Here is a 14,551-nt window from a genome sequence, read left to right as displayed (position 1 = left end):
ATATATATATAAAATGTTTATCTAATAAACCAAATGTTATTGTAGTGAAATGTTATTGATTTTTTTCCTCCAGGACTTACCTGGTAATACACATGACAACTGCCACAATAATGGCAATCTGCACGGCTCCAATGATAGCAGCTATGAGCACATAATGAAGTTTCTGACCACTGGGTACGACATACAGGATGTTAAAGTCAGCGATCTCATCACACTGTGTCCCCGTGTAACCTGAATCACACCTGTGGAAATACAAGAAACCATCTGAAACTCATTTTCCAACCAATGTCCTTTTTTAATGAACACCTGAAAGGATGCACACGGTTCTGTGCAATCAAATACGAGACGCTCACTGGCAGGAGGCGATGCCGTAATTAAATTCACACTGGCCATGAACGCAGAAGTTGGCGTAGTCGTCCGTGCAGGGAACGGGCTTCCAGCCGTATCCTTTTCCTTCACCGGCTTTTGCTGGGTCTAAAAATACAACAATCGTTTTTAAGCTCCATTGTTGAAAGTAGCAGATTTAGCTTTGTTTTAACACTTAAATATACAGCACTATAAGATTGAGGACTGCAGTTTATTAAGGGTATGTGACAGTTTGATGCATTTTAGAAGAAATGTTTCTTAAGCAGCAAATCAGTATGCTAGAATGATTTCTGAAGGATCATGTGACTCTGAAGACTGGCGTAATGATGCTGAAAATTCAGCTTTGCATCCCAGGAATAATAAAGCAATAAGCCCTGTGAAGCCGTGGTTTACAGTGAATTTATAACAGCTAAGGGGCGTTGATAGGCACGACCTAACACGCGAAGCGGAGTGCCTAAAACCCCCTTAGCTGTTATAAATTCGGTTATTCCATATACGTAGTAAGGTTTCACAAAATAAAACAGAGCAAATAAAGTGTAATGATATTAATAAAAACAGTATTCTTCCACCAAACAATGTAGTTCCTCAGAATCAGTTGTTGTTGCAACAAAGTGGTTGCCAAGCAACAGGCAAACGTAAACAAAGGTGTATGTTTGTAGTGTAATTTACAACAGCTTCGAACGTGGCTCAGCCAATCAGAATCAAGGACCGGAACTCTCCGTTTTATAAATTACATTTTAAAATATATTTAAATAGAAAAGAGTTTTTTGTTTTTTTTTAATTGTAACATATTTAACAATATTTTTGAATCTATACTCTATTAAATAAATTCAGCCTCGTGAGCATAAGAGACTTTATTCCAAAGAAAAAAAAATCTCTCTGAAACGACTTCCCTTTTTGATTGACATCACCAAACTCTTATTTTTCAGCCCCTCCCCTCCAACCATGTCATATAGTGATACTTTTCACTATCCAATCAATTCCAAGTGGATAAAAACATTAATTTTTCTCATTAGATATTCTTCACCCTGAAATATTTCACATTATGGAAGTGATTAAAAGATGAAGATGATAAGAAATGTACTTACCAATCAATTCTGGCTTGTATGGAAGTCCAGCTTCAGTTTTCTTAGCTTTGTCTTTATCTAAATGATAAAAAACAAACGTAAAAATCTCACGTAAAAACCTGGGACTGTTTGGCTTGATGCATTATCTGCAGTGCCATGACTGTGACAGGATCTGACCTGGGCATCTCCCTAAATGTTTCACATCAATCTGTTCCTGCTTCATGCAGGACGCCTCTCGCACCAGGCAGGGGTTATGGTAGGAGTTTCCATCTGTGCCGCACACTGGATTCTCATTGTGCCCACTGCAGTCGATTTTACACGAACAGCTGCAACATTAAAAAAAGAACAGCACACAAATTTAAATGCTGCGCGTCTCAATTGTGCTATGAATTATTCAAAGGCCAAACATTTTGCTGGTACAGCATTTTTGATAAAGTTTCAGTATGGAAGCTTGTTTCAAACACAGCATAACAAATTTAAAAAGGTGATCGCAACTTTTTATCTCACAATTTTGGCTTTTGTTTGTATCCCACAATTGTGTGATTTAAACTTACAATTCTGAGAAGAAAAGTCTGAATTGTGAAATAAAAAGTCACGATTACCTTTTGTATGTTTCAAAACTGGGAGATCTAAACTCAAAATTCAGAAAGTCAAAATTGCGAGATGTTAATTTGGGATTATGAGAAATTTGGTCAGAATTCTGAGTTTATATTTTGCAATTCAGATTTTTTTTCCTTTATTTTGATATAAAAAAGTCACAATTACCTTTTTTATTTTTTATTCTGTGGCAGAAATGGGCTTTCATAAATCAAGGATATTATCGCTAACTAAAACGCTAAAAAATGAATTACTTGACATAAAATAAACATGAACTGAATTAAAATTTAAAAAAAATTTAACTTATTTGACGGCTTTCATAAATCAAGGATATTATCGCTAACTAAAACGCTAAAAAATGAATTACTTGACAAAATAAACATGAACTGAATTAAAATTTTAAAAAAATTTAACTTATTTGAGGTAGTTGTCAAGGCAACATTTCTCATTTTCATTTAATTTCACTTAGTTGAAGAACTAAAATAACAAAAGCTAAAACAAAAAAATACAGACATTAAAAAAAACTAAAACTAATAAAATATTAGTACTATAAAAAATTAAAATGAAAACAGAAAATATAAAAATAAAATCAAATTCAAAATATTGGCAAAAACTATAATAGCATATCAGTGATACTAAAATAACACCTGGTAAATTTGGTCACTAATAAGATCGGCTGTAAATCTGGCCATACATCAACTGTCCCTGTTAGACCAGTCCTTTGTGATTGTCTCCCCCTGCTGGCTGATGTAACGGAACTCTTAATTAGCTGTGTTTTGAGAGCTGATGTAGGATTCTTTTTCCCTGAGCTCCTGAATCTCATGTCCATACTGTTCATTAGTGCTTGGCAAGAAAATGTGAAAGTAACATGAACCAGGCAGAAAAACTTTTGATACAAAATAGTTTCCCCGTCTCATGGGAGAAATGTTATTTTCTCGACTTTGATAAAATTGAATTCTTTCCAGCATTCATGCTTTTATATTATACACTGGCAGTTGTTTCCAATGTTGAAAAAATAAATAAATTCATTCAAACATACATTCATTACTTATAAAAGCTGGCATGAAATAGCACAGGACTCATTAATTAACAACTCCTGGATACTCATAAATCTGGCCAGACAACATAAGCAGAAATCATAAAGGAATTAATGCAGCACGTACGAGTCCTCATCCTCTGCGTCTTCATCACATTCAGCACCGTACTTGCAGTTGCTGCATTTTGTGACTTTCTTGCCCGAATCTGTGCCTGATCCCTCATATTCTGTGAGACAGTGATAACACAAGTTCAATTAAGGCTATAATTAAATATAAATATAATTCAATTAAAGCTAAAAACAACAATGTTTTATTCAAGCATTATCATTAGCACTGAGGGACACTCTGAATTTCTGTTGCTGCCTTATTTACATTATATATTTTTTATGGACTTTTTTTTCAATTGTTTTCCTCTTATTTGTCCTTCACAGTTGTCCATTTGATTATAAATTATCAAATTTGGCTGATTTTTAAATTAAAGGCACTTTGCAATACTTGAAATCTTTAAAAAAAAAGTTGAAATTGAAATATGAAACAAAAAATTATAGACACTTTTAGATAATAAAAACATTTAGAAATTGGCATGATGTTTCCCAGACGACAAAACAAGTTCAATTTACGCTGATCTTCAAATTCAAAACGTTTTCACCTCCAGGCTCTTAATGCATCATTTTTCCTTCTGGAGCATCAGTGAGCGTTTGAAACTTTTGTAATAGTTGCGTATGAGTCCCTCAGTTGATCTCAAAAGGGTTCAGATATGCAGAAGATGCTGGAAAACCGAAGAATTTGTGGGACCTAAAGGATTTTTCTGAAGAACAGCAGGCAGTTTAACTGTTCTGGACAAACAAGGGACTCATGAACAACTATCACAAAAAAAAAAACAGCTGTGGATCATCCAGGTAACAACACAGTATTAAGAATCAAGCATATGTAATCATTTTTATAAATTGATAAATTTAATTTGCTATTTTCTCTTGTGGACTATATGTAAACATCTTTTATGTGAATTATCTTATTCAGGTCAGTGTATGTGTATGTGAACTTTTGACCATAAGTGTGTGTGTGTGTGTGTGTATATATATATATATATCTTTCATTTTTTATATATATATATATATATATAAAATGAAAGTCCGAAGGGAACAAGCCCAAAAAATGGCACTTAAAAAATGATAAATGAGACAAAAAAGTTAAGAACTATTATAATCTACCATTTAAAGACTTTTTTTTATTTTTTATTAATGATGAATTTTATTTATTTATTATTATTAAAAATACTCAGTGGCATAACAGATTTCAGAAGTGGCCACTGAGCGAGTACATACTCAGCAGCACTTGAGTTGTGTTCCTGCAGTGGTCTGTAATTTGCTGTAATGACAGCTCTAGAGCGGCCCGTACGCACAAGCCTTCATCTTTAAAACCCGCTCCAGGGGAGGTTCAAACCCAGCGCAGCGCGGGGTCACTCTTTTATCACAGAACTGCCAACTTCAGCATGATGGGGCTAAAAATAACCTCCGATGGCATGTTTTGGCTGATCTACAGCGTTCCTGCGTGATGGGAGGTGACCCGTTTCTGGGATAATTTGAAGTCTGTAGGTCAAAATCCCAGAAATGACCACGTTTCAATTTCCTTGATGTTACCGTTGCTGCTTTATGGTCCGAAAAAAAAATAGTAGGAAAAGAAAACAAACCTCCATCTCCAGATCCCGAGCTGCTATCTTGGAACAAGAAACAAGTAGGACTAATTAAAACTTTCCATTTATAAATATATCAATATATGTCAAGAGTTCATACAGTGATAGCAGCAGCGCAGTAGTGCATAGTCCTTGTATTATGTATTATTAACATGCATATCAAATTATTATGAGCCATGGCATGTAATTTGTGGATGAAAAGTAATCATATTACAGATTAATTAGAGCTAAAAATAAAGGTTGTCATGTATCAGATCACACTGCTCATTAGAGTCTGTAATATAAAGCTTCTGCATATACACAGGATGTTAAAATAGCATTTCTAATTTGTAAAAGTGGCTCATCTTTATGCCTCTTGATGCCAATCTTGTCACCAGTGGCCCGTTAGAGGCCTATCAAAAATGTAGTCTAAATAAAATCATATGAAATTAACTTTTATGCGAATAAATATCTTAATAATGTGCATCATTCATATACAAATAAATATATAAAAATGTATTTTATTTAATGTACAAAATGCAATAATGTTCCAACATTATGGAAAATGTCACTGAAAATGACAGAAAAGCCCCTGAAATTCATAATGTTGGGTCAAAAAATGTCTGTGTGTATATATATATATATATACACACACATATATATATATATATATATACACACACACACACATATATATATATATATAGCTAACAGACTTTTAACTATTAATGTTTTATTTTTGTTTTATTTTTTAACTTAATTCACACCAGCCACCCCAAAAAAATCCCCATCACAGACCAATGCTGATTGTTGCACCATCTTAAAAAAACACTTGAGACTTGTTCTAATAAAACGAGCACAGTCAGTGTAACATGAACTTAGGTTTTCATTTCAGGAAGTGATGGAGATGGTCTGGACTTACCAGGATAGCAGGAGCCCTCAGAGGCCAGAAAGATGGGTCTCTGCTGGGTACAGGCTGCTTGTTTCAGATAGCACTCGTTCTGATAGGTGTCTCCGTTTGTACCACACACAGGGACGTAGTTCTTAGAGCACTGCGGCAAACACAATACATGTGAGAGGCTTCTCAGATACAGCGAGAAAATTGGTGGTTTCGAATGCAGTATTGAGTTCAGCCACTTCTGATTTTGCACATTAATATGTTTGAGATGGCTCATTGATCAACGAGGGGGAAAATGAATGCAGGTAAATGCTAAAGCATTGATTCAGTATTATAATTTGAGTGATTTCCTGAAGCACAATCACAGAAAATTCACCATGTTCAAGATTTTTTCTTAGCGGATCGAGAGTGGACAGAAGCCATCAAACCAACAATAAGTCAATGATATGCAACAATGATATGCTGTGAACTAAAGGAATAGTTCACCTAAAAATGAAAATTTGCTATGAATATACTCATCCTCAGGCCATCCAAGATGTAGATGAGTTTGTTTCTTCATCAGATTTGGAGAAATGTAGCATTCCATCACTTGCTCACAAATGGATCCTCTGCAGTGAATGGGTGCCGTCAGAATGAGAGTCCAAACAGCTGATAAAAACATCACAATAATCCACAAGTAACCCACACCACTCCAGTCCATCAGTTAATGTCTTGTGAAGTGAAAAGCTGCATGTTTGTAAGAAACAAATCCATCATTAATATGTTTTTAACTTTAAAACATCACATCTGGCGAAAATAAAAGTGCATAATCAGTGGGGAAAAAAAAATCCATCCTCTGTTTTCCTCTCATATCATAATCCACCAGCATATTTGTTTCGGACTGTTTTCACTTATAAATGGTGCTTGTATTCTGTGCATATTTCTCTCCTGATTCAGATAAGACAACTTTTTCACTGGTAAAAACTATATTATGGATAGAGGACTCGTATTTTAGCCAGAAGCAAAGGTTTGAAGCTAAAAACATCAAATTGATACATTTATTTCTTACAAACATGCAGCTTTTCACTTCACAAGATGGACTGGAGTGGTGTGGTTTACTTGTGGATTATTGTGATGTTTTTATCAGCTGTTTGGACTCTTATTCTGACGGCACCCATTCACTGCAGGGCATCCATTGCTGAGCAAGTGATATAAAGCTAAATTTCTCCAAATCTGTTCCAATGAAGAAACAAACTCATCTACATCTCGGATGGCCTGAGAGAGAGTAGTTTCAGCAAATGTTCGAAAGGTTTTGTTTCATAAAAACAATGAACAGCATTACAAAGTAATAAATGAAAGAAGTCAAATGTGTACCTCAAACTGGCATACGCATTTGATGTCACCGCCGTTGTTTTGGCAGATGCCATTGTAACGGCACGTGGTGGCGTCACACACACGCAGGTCACTCTTCTTCTCTGACAGATCTGACAATAAGACAAAACATTGACAAACTTGATCATATTGCAAGGAATGAAACCATTTTTACTTATATGCTTGTTTTTTTTTTAACTTTCTCATGAAGCAAAATGCATGGAAGCCCTTTTACGCCACGGAATAAAAAAAATAAAATGGGTAATTCTGACTTTTTAATTGCACATCTGAGTTAATATTGCACAATTCTTACTTTTTTCATCAAAATTGCATGTTAAACGTGTTAAACTGCCACTGATGCCCCTTCGTTCAGGTGGCCGACAAATGTCTGTTTAATGAGTCTAAATGTGCTTATGTTGTGTTAATGAGGGTCCATATGAATGTTCCCCCATATACCATTAACCAACCTTCTATATCTGGAACCAGGAAGTTAATTTAAAGTTTAAACTCTAGTCCAGGATCAGCTTCATCCACCCAATATCAAAGCTGTGAAACATACTGATCTGAAATCAGACTGCTGCCCAGGAGAGAGCATGTGTCCAGCAGCTGTTAACAATCAAATGTCATTCATATTTCAGACCACTAGCAGTGTATGAAGCCTATTAACAGAAATTAAGCAAGGCCAGATGCTCCATCTGACACACAGCTGGGACTGACAAACCTTTGAGACGGGGTTCAAAAAATTGTTCACCCAAGAACGAAGCGTCTGTCATTATTTATTTACCCTCACGTTGTTTCAAACCTACATGACTTTCTTTCTTCTGTGGAACATAAAGATATTTTTGAAAAATGCCTCTGTGTTTTGCCTTCCAGTGATGTTTTGGACCCCATTTATAAAAAATGTCAAAATACCTTCATTTGTGCTCAACAGAAAAAAGACATACAGGTTTGGAATGACATATTACCACAAAATATATATTTAAAAACCCAAATATACCTCAGAAGCCCTGGACAATCACAGCCCATATGATAACATGGTACTATTTATAGTAACTTACAGTTCCGTATAAATACAGTTGTATATGAATATATTAAAATGGTTTCATAATGATACACAATAAACTACTATGGTATTATGAACAGGTTGTATACCCTTCCATTCTAAAGAAATGAATACTTTTATTCAGAAAGGATGCATTAAATTGATTAAATATGACAATAATGACAAAAGATTTGAATGTCCTATTCATAAAGGAATCCTAAATGTATCAGCATTGATAATAATAAGAAATGTTTCTTGAGCAGTAAATCAGCATTTTATAATGATTTCTGAAGGATCATGTGACACTGAAGACTGGAGTAATGATGCTGAAAATTCAGCTTTGAATCACAGGAATACATTACATTTTAAAATATATTCAAATAGAAAACAATTATTTTAAATTGTAATTCTATTTCACAATATTACAGTATATTTGATCAAATATACTGTAATAATGTGAAATATTATTACAATTTAAAATAGATCAAATTGATCAAATACAGCCTTGGTGAGCAAAAGAGAATTCTACTAACCCTTTTGAGATTTTTTTTTTTTTATATATTCAGAATTTGGAAAACAAAATTGTGTATTATAGTCAATGAATGGGTTAACTGGTTTGTATTATAAGTGTTGGTAATATTACACTTTGAATGAATTTCAAAATGTTTTCATTTTTCTTAATTCTGAGTGTTTAAATAGCTCTATGAAAACAAAGCACTTCAAAGCAAGCTAGGTAGCCTATAATAACAATTCTTGCTGTTATCCCCAGGATATGAATGAAGATTTCATATAAATTAAGAACAAAGCACTCCAAAGCAGGTCATTGTCCATGCAAATGCAGGGCAGCGGGCAGCTGTAACCCTGGTGTAAATGCAGGCAGATGAGACGAGGCACAGGACAGCCCGTTAATGAGAAGCAGACACTTAAAGCCACTACAGACGCTTCCTGGCATTCGGCCGAGCCGCGCGTGCATTTAGAAAACTGCTCGAATGCTGCGGCCACAGAAACCTGGCCAAGTGGTTTTGTAGAAATGAAGTGTTCCAATCAAACCAATGCACAGACTTCAGACAAGAGAAGTTTGGAGGAGCAGCTTGAGAAGTTAATTAATAAGGCTGTTTAAATGAGATGAGAGGTTAATGTGTGGAGGTGTTAAAGTGCTGTTATAAATGATGTGTTGGGTCTGGCACCTGTGGGAATAGACCGACTGATAATAAGTACACTGTCAAAGTGAACTGGATTTCACAGCCGGAGTACAGTAATGCCTGTACAGTAATAAAAGTTTTAAAAGCAATGAGGAATAAAATGTTCTTAAGGCAAGACACCACAGGTGAATATGATTAATATATATATATATATATATATATATATATATACACACACACACACACACACACACACATAATTGATTAATAACAGTACATTAAGACAAATGTTTTGTATTACAAGTCTTCTGAAATGTTATGATTAAATATGCAAATGAGGTATTTTCTAAATAAATATGCACTCATTTGCATACTTTTCCAGAACAGAAATCTAAACACTGGATAAAGCCAGATTCAAAAGTCTTATTACTTTTTTAGTGTCATTAGAGATGCAGGTTTTTACAGAGGATTTTGGATATCTCTTTTTATCATAAAAATACTGTCAACAGCCAGAAGAAAATTCATTTTTTCCACCTTTTTAGGTATGAAATGTTCTATAAATCAAATAAATTATACATGAACAAATCTCTTCAGAAATATAGACCGGAATAAAATTGTAAAAATCAGTTCAGGAGGGGGGAAAACATTTTGAAAACTTGAAAACCATCTTATCAGTTTTGTATATTAGGGTTGTGTGTTACACCGAATGTTGATCAATTAATGTTTATTGCATTATTTCAGTTTCATGTGTGTCACCATGATGGTGTTTATTGTTTGTGTGAATGACACTGTGCACCTTCTATGTATGTTATTATTTAAAAGCTGCTTGTGATGGGCTTTGGTTCATCATGTGACTTTCTCATCACCACCTGCATTTGGTGGTTATCGGTGTATTACAAAGGTACAAAACAGATTTCAGTACTTCAATAGGTTGGTATATTAACATTATTTCAGTTAATGAAATTATGGTATTTAACTGTAAATTTAAGTTAAAACCGTAAAACCTAAAACGTCGCTACCGTATTTTTAATGGTAAAATTCCGGCAACCACAGCTGCCGGTTTTTTACCGTATTTTTTTTTACAGTGTATGTTTGGGTGAACTATCCCTTTATGTTCCATAGCAGGTTGAGCAATATATAAAGTTCTTGTAAAAAATGTTCTAAGAATGGTTGTTATTTTAGTTCAGTTCAAGTTTTCAATGTAAAACTATGCTATAGTATTAATTTTACAATTACATTCATGCGTCTGTTTAATATTTACAAAACAAGTTTCTCAGAGCTCACTGAGATGTGCAAAATGACAAATACCCAATCCAATAAGGCCTAACCTTCGAAACAAACCTTATTCAACTCCTAGTTCCTTCATAGGATGTTCCTTAAACGTCCCTCATCTGAACTGACCCATTTCCAACTGCACATCTCCAAACAAACACAAAGCACAATGTGTGTGGGGCAGATCTCACAGTGCGCAAAGAGAATCAGAGCAGCGACGGAAATCAATGCCGTTTGAAAGATAAGGACATCAGTCCATTGCCTGTAGCATCAAAGGAATAAATTACATTTTAATATATATTAAAATAGAAAATAGTTATTTTAAATTATAATAATATTTCACAATACTATACTGTTTTTACTGTAATTTTGATCAAATAAATGCATAAATGCCTTTGTTAGCATAAGAGACTTAAAAAAAATATATAGGCCTATATATTAATAAATATATATATATATTTATTAAGACTGATCATACCTCGTTTGCCAACACAGTTCTTACAAAACTATAAATAAAATTCTTAGAAAAGTCTTAAAATCTTTTTTACATAATACCCTTCTACAATTTTAGATCGCATATGATTCACAAAATTACGCTTTAACAACTAGTTCCTTCTTACTGATAAACAATTTTAACTGGCTACTCAAGTTCGGCTTAAAGGGTTAGTTCACCCAAAAATGAAAATTAGCCCATAAATTACTCTTGTCACTTCTGAGCGACAAATTCAAGTCATGCTTGAATTTCCATGTGCAAAGCCAACCTCATACGTCATCCTCCCGGAACTGCTTCCGTGTACAACAGTGAGCGCAAGCTACATTAAAGTGATTATTACATTTTGAATATGGATATTTTTCTTACAAAAACGCATCGATTCGCTACAGGAGGCCTTTGTTCACCCCCCGGAGCCGTGTGAGACACTTTTTTTTAATGGATGGGCGCATTTTAATTAAGTGCTTTTGGACTGATGCATGCAACACCCGCTGAGTGGCATTAAACAGCTTGAAAGATCAAAGACAAGTTTTAATATAACTCCGACTGGATTCGTCTGAAAGAAGAAAGTCATATACACCTAGGATGACTTGAGGGTGAGTAATTTATGGGTTAATTTTCATTTTTTGGGTGAACTAACCCTTTAAGCATGCTACAGTGAAACAATGAAGTAACCCAATCACTCAGAACCTGTGCTCCGGGCTGTGCTTTAATTGTACAACTGTAAACTGCTGCGAGGGACGAGAGCATTGGATTTTCTCCATTCTGTAGTGCCTCTTTGCCTCCGGCATATTAGGGACACACTCGCAAAAAAAAAAAAAAGACAATACCTGTACTAAGAAGCAGAGAAAGACTGTTAGAGCACAGAAATTGGGTGATGGGTAAAGCTAAAGTACAGAGACACTTAAAGCTACTTCAAAGTAGCAAAATGTATATCATGACCAGGTATGCATTGCGCTTTTGGTTTGAGGGTTGCAGTGGTAAACATCCTAAAGAGAGTGGACAACTAGAGTTTCTTGCTGTTGTTAATGAGTCCCAACCAGAATCCACTGCAGTCAACTTGCACTGTTATAATTAGATCAGTCGGGTCTTTGAGATCAAACAAGCCATGATACGGATCTCTTAGTCTAATGTTGTGAGATCAAAGATTCAAAGGTATGAAGCTATCAGCCATTACTGTGAAGGAGTACAGCATTTGTGCAGTCTAGTGGTCAGGAACCACCGCTGCTTTGATCTGCAAGACGGTTAAAGTGATAAACTTGGGTTAACCTCAGTTTGGCAGTGAATTGTTTGGAGAAATATATCTTCTAACATCTTAAAAGTATTTCACCGCAATCCCAACAAGTTATAGTCTTGTGGTAAAGAATACCACAACTATATATACAACCTATATACCAGAGCCATCAACTAGAGGTAGGAACTGGTTCTTCTGAAGTACGCAAGGAGAACTTTAACCATCAAAATGATGGTGTAACTACAGACGAAGAAGGAAACAAAGGCCTACCAGCATGGTCCATTTGGCAGTGTCTGTGGGTGGGAGTAATTGTGGTTTACTGTGGGCTGGGCCATCTGTGAAGGGTTCCTTAAAATAATTGCCTCTTAATTACACGCCGGTGTGCAACTGACAGAATCCACAAGCATGACATCAGAGTTAAGCACTTTAGGACCAAAACAAACCTTGATGGTATGACGTAAAATGTTACATGACAAAAACAAGTAATTATAAAGCTAAGTACAAGAAATATCTTAAATAAGCACATCCAAACAATTAAAAGATGATTATTTGTTTTAAATGCTAAAATATTATGTCATCCCAGCTTAATATGCAAAGTAAACCTTTAGTTTAGCCTATTTTTTTAAAACATTTGTTCAAGCATTCCGACCAATTCCACATAGCAACACTGGCTTAACCAATAATGTGAGTTTGAGGGCGGGACTATCTGTTTGACCAATGGCAGAAAGGTGAGTATCTGGGAGGCCTGATTGAAAACAATCATTGCATTATTTCTATGACTCTACACTCTTAAAAATAAAGGTTCCAAAAGAATGCCATAGAAGAACCATTTTTGACTCCCCAAAAGAACCTATCAGTGACCATTTCTAAAAAAAACAAACAAAAAAAACAATTTAGTGTGAATATTATTTTAATAATCTAAAGAAACTTTTTCCACTATGAAGAACCTGTGCAATGAAAAGACTCCATGGATGTTAAAGGTTCTTCTTGGAATCATCAATGCCACTAAAGAACATTTATTTTTAAGAGTGCAGTGGTGCAGAAATTACACAGGTCACCCTTTAAACCTGCTAAACAGTTAAATTCGATCTGCTTAAACATTGTCAGCTTCAACTAAGCATAGCACAATATTTTCGCCGTCTAAAACAGAAAGACTCCAAGGACGGGCTAAAATAGCGTGACAACACGCAGGGTGAAACATATTGCCTTAAATGGGTTCACAAGCGCCCGCTGCATGCACACACATGCATTATGCAAAGCTTTGCAATACCGCTTCCCTCCGGTCGACCCCTCGCCCTATCACGGTGGACGCCATTGATTTCAGACCTATGGGCTACGGGGAAGCTATGTGCATAAAGCATCTCTCTCGCACTGGAGTGATTTAGAGGCCGTTTGTCTGTTCAATGGAAAGCCATTAAATTGACTGATGAGTATACGAGTTGGGTTTTTCATATCCAGCCTTGCTTTAGAACCCCAGCATCCTTGAATACAAAACGGCAGTTGCATGTCAATTGATATTCTCTCAGATGCGTATAGGCTTTGTGCTGTGAGCGATGCATGTTTCAAGAGCGGTCTGGAAATGGGCTGAAGACTACTTAAAGAAATTATTCTATAGCTTCAGAGGTTCTCCATGATCTCTGTCCAGATCAGACAATGATTAGAGCTCTGACTGGTAAGTGCACAGGATGTACTCAACAGTAAATGCTATACAAAACACAAACATTCAAATGGCTTATTTAAAGAATAATAGATTAGATAGAAATTAGATACACTTAAAGTGAACAACTTAAGTTTCTGTTCTCTTGCTAAGGTCAGAGATTGTGATGTCATTTTGGGTCACAGAATTACAATGGTATGCATGTATACAACGACTTCTACGTATAAATACATATATTATATTTTGTGTTTTTTGCAATTTATGCCACTTGGTAGTATATTAATTAATGCTAATTAAAATGGTGTTATTTATACCAATAAATTTCCCTCTAAATTTTTATTTTCACATCAGGTTAATAATTTAGCATATTGTTGGGTCTAATAAATATTATATTTTGTGTTTTTTGCAATTTATGCCACTTGGTAGTATATTAATTAATGCTAATTAAAATGGTGTTATTTATACCAATAAATTTCCCTCTAAATTTTTATTTTAATAAAATAATAGGTTAATAATTTAGCATATTGTTGGGTCTAAGCAGAACACAATAATAATATTTTTCACTCAAAAGGATATATATATATATATACAGTAGTCAACATTTGAAGTGGATCAAAAAAGTTAATCAAAGTTGTCAAAGTTGACAAGAACGCATTTTGGTTTTAGGTTTTAGGACCACTTTGATTAAAGGTTTTGATCCACTTCAAATGTTGACTACTGTGTATAT

At 34.9% G+C, this 14,551-nt stretch overlaps 1 protein-coding gene across 1 annotated transcript in view; it reads right to left on the bottom strand.

Moving 5' to 3' along the window:
* The window catches only part of LOC107731793 (tomoregulin-1-like), a 19,818-nt gene that overhangs the window by 1,076 nt on the left and 4,191 nt on the right, over nt 1-14,551 (bottom strand). Inside the window, exons 2-9 of the mRNA XM_016542966.1 lie at nt 6,991-7,100; nt 5,662-5,791; nt 4,758-4,784; nt 3,194-3,293; nt 1,611-1,759; nt 1,455-1,511; nt 354-474; nt 81-242 (exon numbers count right to left, since the gene is read on the bottom strand). Coding sequence (XP_016398452.1) covers nt 81-242; nt 354-474; nt 1,455-1,511; nt 1,611-1,759; nt 3,194-3,293; nt 4,758-4,784; nt 5,662-5,791; nt 6,991-7,100 — 856 coding nt within the window. The remainder of the gene's footprint in view (nt 1-80; nt 243-353; nt 475-1,454; nt 1,512-1,610; nt 1,760-3,193; nt 3,294-4,757; nt 4,785-5,661; nt 5,792-6,990; nt 7,101-14,551) is intronic.

Source organism: Sinocyclocheilus rhinocerous, unplaced genomic scaffold (genome assembly GCF_001515625.1).
Source record: "Sinocyclocheilus rhinocerous isolate Xijiao unplaced genomic scaffold, SAMN03320098_v1.1 scaffold1721, whole genome shotgun sequence".
NCBI lineage: Eukaryota > Metazoa > Chordata > Actinopteri > Cypriniformes > Cyprinidae > Sinocyclocheilus > Sinocyclocheilus rhinocerous.
Note: the sequence above shows the minus strand (reverse complement) of the source record. Positions and strands in the feature narration are given on the sequence as shown.